General features: G+C 54.0%; 2 protein-coding genes across 2 annotated transcripts in view; both read right to left on the reverse strand.

The window, feature by feature from the left end:
• Positions 1-4,126: 4,126 nt before the first annotated feature.
• On the reverse strand, positions 4,127-5,044 carry LOC128899660 (olfactory receptor 14A16-like; the record flags this gene model as incomplete). The annotated part of the gene is made up of 1 exon (XM_054179325.1): positions 4,127-5,044. A coding segment is annotated over exon 1 (918 nt), but the record flags the coding sequence as incomplete, so codon positions are not given.
• A 3,145-nt stretch (positions 5,045-8,189) lies between these two features.
• LOC128899662 (olfactory receptor 14A16-like) overlaps positions 8,190-10,337 on the reverse strand; it is a 4,378-nt gene continuing 2,230 nt past the window's right edge. Inside the window, exon 2 of the mRNA XM_054179327.1 lies at positions 8,190-8,201. Coding sequence (XP_054035302.1) covers positions 8,190-8,201 — 12 coding nt within the window. The remainder of the gene's footprint in view (positions 8,202-10,337) is intronic.

The following is a 10,337-nucleotide window of genomic DNA, read 5'->3' on the forward strand; positions in this document are numbered from 1 at the left end:
CCCCCTGACATTTCCACACCTTCACTCAGGCCTCTCCACTCTTGCTGCCTGTTCCTTGACACACAAAGGATCTCCAGATTCCTTCTGGGTCACCTCTTGCACCACAGCACTACACTTTGAGTGACATTGTTTTGTCTTGGCCTCCAGTCTGAACCTTTAAGTTGCACTTTCTGAGGGCTTCCTTCTGTGCCCACAAGCAAGAAAAGCTCCATCAGCTGACATCCCCTTCAAGCAGGTGCACATCGCCCCTGAGCCTTCACTTCACCAGGCTAAAGAAGCTCAGCAGCTTCAGGTTCTAGATAGAGACTCCAAACTCCACCCAGGCAGATCTCCTACGCAGCTTCTCCAGTACCTCTGCATTCCTCCAGACTAAGGAACTCCACAGCCAGACACCAATATTGCAGATGTGGTCACAGCAGTGCTGAGTGCAGGGGAAGACAAACTCTGTGTCTGGGTGGCCACACTCCTCCTCCCACAGCCCAGCTGCACTTGGCCTTCTGCACTCTGCTCAGGCTCTGCTCCATCCCAGGCCATTGGCAATGGTCCCTGCCAGAGGCCTTTGTGCCTGGGCACTGAGCAGAACCTCGAGCTCCAAAGCAACATCCAAGGCACCTCCCTGATGCTGCCTCTCAAGTTGGCAGGCACAAGGGATGGCACAGTCCCCAGCTCAGCCCTGGCCTGCTGCTGGCCAATGACACAAAGGGATTGGAATTTGCAGTGAGCTCACACTCACCTCCTGGCCATGTGGCTCCTCCTGCCCTAGGAGCTTCTCAGCCATCCCTGATGTCCCAATGCTGGCCCAAGGCTTCAGCCTGCTTGTGGCCTCTCCAGAGCCTTCCAAGGCAGGTCCCTGCTGCTGCCTCTCAGCTTCTTCAGCAGCCACAGCCAAGCCCTGTCCCTGCTGCTCTCCCATCAGGCCCTCAGGTGTCAGGGAGGTGACAAACCAGTTCCAAGGCCCTTCCTGCAGGGGCCACCAGGTGCTTTGGCACAGGGAGTCACACAGGTCCCTTGCCCACCACACACCTTCTGCTGCCTGCTGGGGACTCTGGCAGTTGGGAGGCCAAAAGCACAGAGGCCAGCCAGGAGTCAGGGGCTGCCCCCTCAGCTGCTGCAGCAAAAAGTGACCTCCCAGTCCCTTTCCTGCCCTCTTCCTTCTGCTGCCCTATCAGCTGCTGAGCCAGCAGTGACCTCCCAGCCCCTGCCCAGCCTTGTGGCTGATGCTGTGGAGGAGATCCTGAGGCATAGCTGAGCTGCCCATGGCATTGCCACCCATCTGCTCCTGGTGACCATCAGCTGCTCAGCCACAGTTCACCTCCTGCTCCTCTTCCAAAGCCATCAGGCTGCTCTGGAAGCTCCCAGCCCCTGCCCTGTGCCAGGGGCCAAGCAGAGTCACTCAAGGGTAGGAGGGGATATAAAAGAGGGGTCAGAGCACAGGAAGAAGGTTTGGGGCTGAAGTGTTCAGGGGAGGGCTCAGAGATGCCTTTGAGGCTCAGGCCAGGACTGAGGAGAGGCTTTGGTGTCCTGATGAGCCCAGTCTGAATTGGGAGGGCTTAAATCACAGAATCATAGACTATGAGGGGTTGAAAGGGACCTCCAGAGATCATCCAGTCCACTCCCACTGCCAGAGCAGGACCACCCAGGGCAGGTCACACAGGAACACATCCAGGCAGGTTTGAAAGTCTCCAGAGAAGACTCCACAACCTCCCTGGCAGCCTGCTCCAGGGCTCCAGCACCCTCACAGCACAGAAGAGTCTCTTCATGCTGAGGTGGAACTTGCTGTGTTCCATCTTGCACCCACTGCTCCTTGTCCTGTCACTGGGCACCACTGCCAAGAGCCTGGCATGTTCCTCTGGAGGTGCCCAAAACTGGACACAACACTCAAGGTGTGGCCTCCCCAGAGCTGAGTCCCAGGGGACAGTCACCTCCCTGCTCCTGCTGGACACAGTATTTCTGATCCCAGCCAGGATGCCTTTGGCTGTCTTAGCCACCTGGTCACACTGCTGGCTCCTATTCAGCTGCTTGTCCATCAGCACCCCCAGGTCCCTTTCTGCCAGACAGCTCTGCACCCACACTACCTCTGTGGCATTGCTTGGGGTTGTTGTGCCCCAAGTGCAGGACCTGGTACTTGGCCTTGTTGAAGCTCCTCCTGGTAATGTTGGCCATGGATCCAATCTGTCCAAGTCCCTCTGCAGAGCCTCCCTACCCTCATGCAGATCAACTCTGCCACCTGACTTGGTGTCATCTGCTGACTCACTGCTGACACACTCTGTGTCTTCATCAAGGTCATCAACAAAGATGTTAAACAGAAGGGGTCCCAACACTGAGCCCTGAGGAACACCACTTGTGACCTGCCACCAGCTGGATTGAACTCCACGGAGCACCACTCTTTGGGCCCTTTCACCCAGCCAGGGCTGTACCCAGCAGAGCATTGTTCATCCAAGCCAGGAGCAGCCACTTTGCCCAGGAAAATTCTGTGGGGAGCAGTGCCAAAGGCTTTTGGGAAGTCTAGGGAGACAATAGCCACAGCCTTGCCCTCATCCAACAGTCACTCATCCTGCCAGAGAACGAGATCAGGTGGGTCAGGCAGGACCCTGTCATGGTACAGGGATCTTTTGGTGGGGCCACAACCCCCCACAGGTGCCTCCTGGCAGGGATGGCAGTGCCAGTTTGCATCGAGTCCTCATCCCCATCCCCATCCCCCACCAAGGGCCAGAGCCTGGACCTTGACTGCGTGGTGGCAGGACCTGGCTCCAGCACCATCACCTGGTACAGGTGTGGCAGCTCCTTGCCTGCCAAGCACCAGGTAGGGCCCAGGCAGCATGAGCAGCGCCCCAAGCCCCGCCCTGTCCCCCACCCTGTGACACTGATGGTTGTCCCCAACCCCAGGTCTCAGGCTCCCGGCTGCGTGTGCCCCACATCACGGCAGCTGACTCCAGTGAGTCTGTGTGCAGGGCCAGCCTGGGCACCGGTGCCCATGAGGCCTCAGTCATTGTCACCATGGTGCCCATCTCCAGCTTGTCCTACAGTGAAAGCAGGATGTGTGGCCCTGCTGGGGATGTGCTGGGCCCAGCCAGGTGACCACAGCTCCATGCAGATTGTAATATGTGGCGACCAGACTGTACTGGAATGGGTCAGGGAATGCAGCTTGCACTGGAAGAGGGGCCAGGACATACTGGGAGGGGATAAGGGGATCCACTTTTTATTGAGATAAGCCCTAATGTGTACCAGGAGGGATGAAAGGGATCCTGTTTGGACTACCACAGGGTACAGGTTGCACTGGGAGGGCATGAATGAGTGCAGTTTTTACTAGGATGGATGCAGATGGTACAGGGAAGGGAGTCAGGGGATACATTCTGTGCTAGGATGGGACCCAGGATGCAGAGCTAGAGGACAGTAGGATCTAGTTTGTACTGGGATGAGGCCATATCTGTACAGGGAAGGGTTAAAGGAACCATGTTTGGACTGAGTCTATACTGGAAGGGGGTCAGGGTATCCGGTATGGACTCTGAGTAGGTACAGTGTGTAATGGGAGGGGATTGGGCTATGAAGGTATGAGGAGACCTCCTGTTCTGATGGCAGAGCTGCTCTGGAGCACAGCTCTGTCCCACAAGCAGCCCTGGCTTCTCTCTGCCTGCAGTCCCAGCACTGCCACACAGCAGCACAGTGCCCAAGCTGCGAGAGCACTCAGGCCTTGCCCCAGCACAGAGGCTCAGCAGGAGAGGGTGGAAGGGAAGAAAGAGCAGCTCAGCACAGCGCAAGCTCTGGGGCTGCCTGGCACTGTTGCTGTGCTGGGACTCTGCCCCTCCACCTCTGCACACAGGCACTGCCCTGAAGCTCCACAGAAGCCTTGGAGGAAGCAACTCAGAGAGACAACTCCCTTCAGGGTCCTTTCTTGTGTTGAACACCCAGGGAGCACAGCTCCTCATGTCTGAAGCCTCTGGGTCACACCACACAGGACAACACTGAACCAGAAATGGTCTGAAGAAAGACATTTGTGTGGCAACAACATTCTCACAAGGGGAACGGCACCAGCAGCAGCCAGAACCCAAGCAGCCAGCCTGGGTCTGCACTGAATGACATCAGAACTGCGCTGCAGGGGAAGACAAAGAGTTTATTGCTTCTGAAAGCATCCAGGGATCAGCTGGCTCAGGGCAGCCTTGAGCTCCTGGTTCCTCAGGCTGTAGATAAGAGGGTTCACTGCTGGAGGCACCACTGAGTACAAAACTGACAACACCAGATCCAGGGATGGAGAGGAGATGGAGGAGGGCTTCAGGTAGGCAAAGAAGCCAGTGCTGAGAAACAGGGAGACCACAGCCAGGTGAGGGAGGCAGGTGGCAAAGGCTTTGTGGCGTCCCTGCTGAGAGGGGATCCTCAGCACTGCCCTGAAGATCTGCACATAGGACACCACAATGAGCACAAAACAGACAAATGCTAAGGAGACACCAACTACAATAAGCCAAAGTTCCCTTAGGTAGGAGGTGGAGCAGGAGAGCTTGAGGATCTGGGGAATTTCACAGAAGAACTGGTCCACAACATTGCCCTGGCAGAGGGGCAGGGAAAATGTATTGGCTGTGTGCAGCAGAGCATAGAGAAAGCCATAGGCCCAGGCAGCTGCTGCCATGTGGAGACAAACTCTGCTGCCCAGGAGGGTCTCATAGTGCAGGGGTCTGCAGATGGCAACATAGCGATCGTAGGACATGAGGGAGAGGAGAGAAAACTCTGTATCAATTAGGAATATGAAAAAGAAGACCTGAGTAACACACCCTGCATAGGAAATGTCCCTGGTATCCCTCAAGGAATTGTCCATGGATTTGGGAACAATGGTGGAGATGGATCCCAGGTCAATGAGGGCGAGGTTGAAGAGGAAAAAGTACATGGGGATGTGGAGGTGGTGGTCCCAGGCTATGGTGGTGATGATGAGGCCATTGCCCAGCAGGGCAGCCAGGTAGATGGCCAGGAAGAGGCAGAAGTGCAGGAGCTGCAGCTGCTTTGTGCCTGGGAATGGCAGGAGGTGGAAGTGGGTGATGGAGCTGCTGTTGGCCATCTGCTGCCTCTGGCCATGGAGACCTGTGCAAGGAGGGAAAGGCAGTGACACACTTCTCTCAGCCTCATTGTAACCTCCCTCCCAGAGATTCATGAGTAATGAATCAGTCAGTCCCGTCTCTACCAACCCATTACAGAGTTCATCACAGCTTCAAATGCAGCAGGGACCCAGAATTGCCATGAATGGGCTGCCCAGGGAGGTGGTGGAGTCACCGTCCCTGGAGGTGTTCAAGAGGAGATTGGATGTGGCACTTGGTGCCATGGTCCAGTCATAAGGTCTGTGGAGACAGGTTGGACTCGATGATCCTTGGGGTCTCTTCCAACCTCAGTTATACTGTGATACTGTGATACTGTGAAGATTCCTCTGGTGTCAGAACAGAAAGTGACCAACAGGCCAATCGCAGGGAACAAGAGTCCCATTGAGGTGGGTTAAAATTTCCCCCATCATTAGCTTTGACAGAGCAGCTCAGTTAGAAGCAAATGAAGCTGTATTGACAAGCAAGAGCTACACTCTACAATGGAATGCAATGAATGGGTACAGAACATTCAGGAGTGACAATATTAGACAGGTGTTTGCAATTAGCAAATGACATGAAACCCCCCTGGTCACAGACCAGGGAAGCTGTTCCACTGCCCCTAACCTCTCCCTCCCTGTTCCAAGAAAGAAAGAAGGAGTGGAGAGAGAGAAAAAGCAGTGGGTTAGACTTAGCCAAGGCCAGACAAAGCAGGGGATCTCTCCTGAGTGAAGCAAAACAGCTGAGATCAGAAGAGAAGAGAGAATTGTTATGGTACAGCTCCTCTGATTCCAGATATTTATCCAATCAATTTGTTTAGAATAATCTTTTCTTTTCCTTTTCACACCCAAGAGTGATCTATTTATTTTGGTTCTACTTTTCTGCTCAAAATCTGTAACTAAATTTTAAAGGCATAGCCTGAAACCACCACAGCCATGGAGAGGTGGAGAACCAGGGAGCAGGCCTGCAGTGCTGCAGAGACAGTGAAGGGAAGAGAGAAAGGCAGAGGGGATGGGGGTGAAGCCTTCTCCTTCCCCAGCTCTGCTCACTGATGCTCACAGGATGGAACTGAAGGGCTTTGATCATCCTTCTGTGTGCACACTCCAGGAGCCTTCAGCTGAGCATCAGCTGACGAGATGGAGATGTCTCCAGGAGCTACAGCTGCAGTGTCCTGCACCCATAGCCTCACTGTGTCAATGACTGCAGTGACTTCTCCTCCAGTGAGCTCTCAGCATCGTCCCAGTCCTTCCCACCTTGAAGCTCTCTCTGCCTTCCTCATCACCCTGAGATCCTCTGGCAGTGTCCTCAGTCCTGCTGTGCTGTGCAGAGGAGCTGCTCCTGGACAGAGCTGTCTCCTGCAGCACTGCCTGCTTGCCAGCAGCTCCCTCCAGCCCAGGAGCCTGGCCCAATAGGGCAGCAGAAGACCAGCCCAAGGTCTTTTAATACCTCCTCTGCTGGCTTTTGTTGCCCTGTGAACCTCAGGGACTGAGAGGAAGCTGATGAAACCTCTCCAGAAGTCAAAGTCGGATTCAAACTCTGAAGTTTCTTCTACTCTTAATGGGTCCCAGTGAAGCATACTGGGAAAGGGTCCCCAGGGTCTGGTTAGAGCAGAAGGAGACAATGGATGCAAGGGAAGCATCACTGGAGGTACTGAAGCATCTCCAGGCTGTGGTGAGAGCGGAGAACTGAGGCAGTGCTGACAGGTCAGGACAAGCAGCTCAAGGTGGCTCTGCTGCTGAGGAAATCTGGAGGGGTTTCATTGATGCAAAGGGCCAAGCCCTGAGCCCCAGCCCCTGGCAAGGCAGATCCTGTCCTTCACCTGTGGCTCTGCTGGGGGCAGTGGGGAGTGAAGATGAGCCGTGAGCAGGGTAGGACCTTGACAGGTTTTGCTGTGGTTTGCTTGCAAAGAGACAACTCCTGCTGAAAAGGAATGAAATGTACCTTTAAAAATACTTTTGATCAGATGCTTTGTGCAATAAAAACCTCTCCAATTAGCTGCAGAAACCTTGGCAAGAATTAGAGGTTCAGCAGTATTTAATGAGTCCCATGGAGTATTTGGGGCTGATTACATCATCCTTAGGTACTGCCAGGAGACTCTGCCAAGGGACTGCCAAGAAGCCTCTCAACAAGTCCAAGGCAGAAGCAAACTCCAAAGTACCTTGAAGCACTGATTGGCCTCACTGAGGCTTGTTACTGACAAAGGCTCCCCAGGGACTCGTTAGAGCAGCTTGGTAGAGGCCAGGATTGCAGGGAGACAAAGGCAAAGTACAGGGCAGAAAAGCTTGCCTTTGGTCTAGGAAGCAGAAAGGCCAAGCCCTGACTGCTGTCCTTGCAATAGAAGAACCTCAAAGCCAAGTTTCTCCTCACAGGCCTTGGTAGCAGAGGCAACTGCCAGAGCCGAGGGCACAAAGACCTTGGTCCTGTTGGGCTTCTCAGCCTTGCCAGAGCCCTTGGCCATCCCTACTGCAGCCTCTCCTACACTGTCCCATGCCTGCTCCTCTTTCCCTTCATGCTGCTGACACCAATCTTGCTTCCCCATCCTGCTCTCCCCCTGCCATTTCCATCCCTTCCCTGACCTGTCTCAGCTCTCCCTGCCATTTCCTGACCCCTCTGGATGGCCTCATGCGTAGCAGCTGTGCCCTTTGAGAGGCATTTTTTTGGCCTGATCTCCACTCTGAATCTTCCAAGATGCACTGAATGGAGGTTTTGGTCTCTTCCCATTCCCCAGAAGAGCTCCATCCTCTCTGAAACCACCCTTCAGTCATGGGCACACTGCTTTGGCAGTGCCCTGAGCCTCCATTCAGCAGGCTGAAGCAGCCCGGGTCCCTCAGCCTCTCCACAGAGATGTCAACCCCCACCCTGCCAGATCTCCTCTGCAGCCTCCCCAGTTCCTCCCTTCTCCATCAGTCCTCAGAACCCCACTCCTAGACACCAAGCATCCAGATGTAGCCACAGTACTGCTGAGTCCAGCGGGTGGACAATTCCTGTGGCCACACTCCTCTTGCCTCAGCCCAGCTGCTCGTGGCCTTCTGCACTCTGAGCACGGTTTGCTCCAGCCCATGATATTTGGAACAGCGAAAAGAACCCCAGTGAAATCTTGCTCAGTATTGCTCTATGAAATGCAGACAGGCCTTAGGCCTGGTCCTTAAAATGGGAGCTTAGGAGAATACAGAGTCTTAGGGCCTGCTCTTGAAGGTGACATTTGCCCCAGCTCTTCCCAGAGATCTCCTTGCTGTGCCCTGTTCTGCTCCCTGAAGCAGACCAGCACTCACACATGCCCTGCACTCTAACAGCCATGCAAACAAAGGGAAACAAGCTCAGGGTTATTGCTCCAACCAACTTCTTGAGACTGAAGCCCAAGGCAGGAATCCACAACCATAGCCAGGCCCAGAGCTCTGAGCAGCTCCAGGTGGTGTCTTCCTTTTGCACGTCATGCAGAATCTGTTTGGTTCCCATATCTCACTGATCATAGAACAGGCTGGGCTGGAAGGGACCTCCAAAGGTTATCTTGTCCAACTTCCCCAAGGACTTTTTCTACTAGATTGGGTTGCCCAGAGCCCTGTCAAGCCTCACCTTCAATATCTCCACAGATGGGACCCCAACCCCCTCCCTGGGCAACCTGTTCCAGTGTTCCACTACCCTCATGGTGCAGAACTTGTGCTGGCTCCTCCTTCCTGCACAATCCTGCTTTGTTCCCATCTCTCACCCATGTCTATAGATGTCCTTCCTCTCTGATCCATGGAAACACAACAGCTTGTGTTCAGTGCTGTGCCCACTCCTCCTTCTCAGGCAAAGACCATGCCTGGAGCCATTCCCTCCTCAGCAGCTATTTCTGTAACCTGTTTCCCTCCTCCCTGGGAAGCTGATCCTGCACCTGCAGTCCTATTGCAGAGGCCTGGGAGAGCAGAGATCTTCACCATGGCCTTTTCTGCTTCACTTTCTCCTGAGCAAGGCAGAAACCCTCAGGCCAAGCTGTGCCAAGCAGAGGCCCTTTCCTTTGCAGCATTGTTTCATTTGTGCCATTTCACATCTCCTTGGACCCAACTTTGAGTCTCTCACTGCTCAGCCACAGTTGTATTTGGGAGCACTGCCCCAAGGGCACAGATTCCTGACCAGCTGAGGGGTAATCTTTTCCTGCCTTTGCTGCCACATCTCCAAGACTTTCCCTTTCCTCCTGGTTCTGCCCACCCTGTGTGTTTGTTCCTTATTATGGGATGGTGACAGCCTGGATGGGTGCACACCCTGAGTGTTTTTCCCACAGAGGTGCCTTGACTTCAGGCAGTCAATGTTTGCTAATCAGTTAGGTTGCATCTCTGGACACATTTTGAATATCTTTTCTTTGGATCAGGAGCCTCTTCCATCCCCCATCCTGTGCTTCTTGTTCTGGATTATCCTTAAGGAGGGAAGTGTTCATCCACAAGCTCAACAGGAGCCACCAGTGTGCACTTGCAGCCCAGAGAGCTAATTGTGTCCTGGGATTCAGCAAGAGAAATGTGGCCAGCAGGGCCAGGGAGGTGATTCTCCCCCTCTGCTCCACCCTGGTGAGACCCCACCTGGAGCTCTGTGCCCAGTTCTGGAGCATCTATTACAAGAAGGATCTGGAGGGGCTGGAAGGTCTCCAGAGAAGGGCCATGTCCCAGTTTGAAGGCAGATCCTCCCTTGCCTCCCACCAGGACAGAGAAATGAGACTCAGACAAAAGGATTGCAGAAGTGATGGAAAGTTTAAATGGAAAAGCAGTGAGTGGTTTAGAGAGAACCACAAGCTCAGTGACAAAAGAAGATCCCAAAGCATACCCAGAAACCTCCCAGCACTCCCCTTCTCCCTACCTGAGGGTACACCCAGAACCCTCAGGGCTATTTCTTGCCCTCCTCCATTGTTAGGCTAATCTCAGCTGGCCAGATCTGAGATTGCCCTTTCCCCTTCTCCTCTTGGCATTAGGCCTACCCAGGCCTAAGAGGCCTTCCATTACCAGGTAGGGAGCATTTCTCACAGTAGCAGTGAGGGAAGAAAGAGGAAGTGTGAGACCTTGCAGATGGATTTATAGGGAGCAGGACATTATGAGAGTGAAGTATGCAGCTTCCTGTTTCTACCCACTGGGCTGGACACTTGGGACACTCGAGGTGTATCTTATGTGGTAGCAGCAGAAGGCACTGAGCCCAAACTGCTACATGCCACCCCTTATTTCATGCCATTATTCCTGCACCCAAAACATATCATTGAAGGACTGAATTTAGGGAGCAGAACCTCAAGCACCGCTCAGCTGATAGAAGGAAATATTT

Source organism: Dryobates pubescens, unplaced genomic scaffold (genome assembly GCF_014839835.1).
Source record: "Dryobates pubescens isolate bDryPub1 unplaced genomic scaffold, bDryPub1.pri scaffold_117_arrow_ctg1, whole genome shotgun sequence".
Classification (NCBI taxonomy): Eukaryota; Metazoa; Chordata; class Aves; order Piciformes; family Picidae; genus Dryobates; species Dryobates pubescens.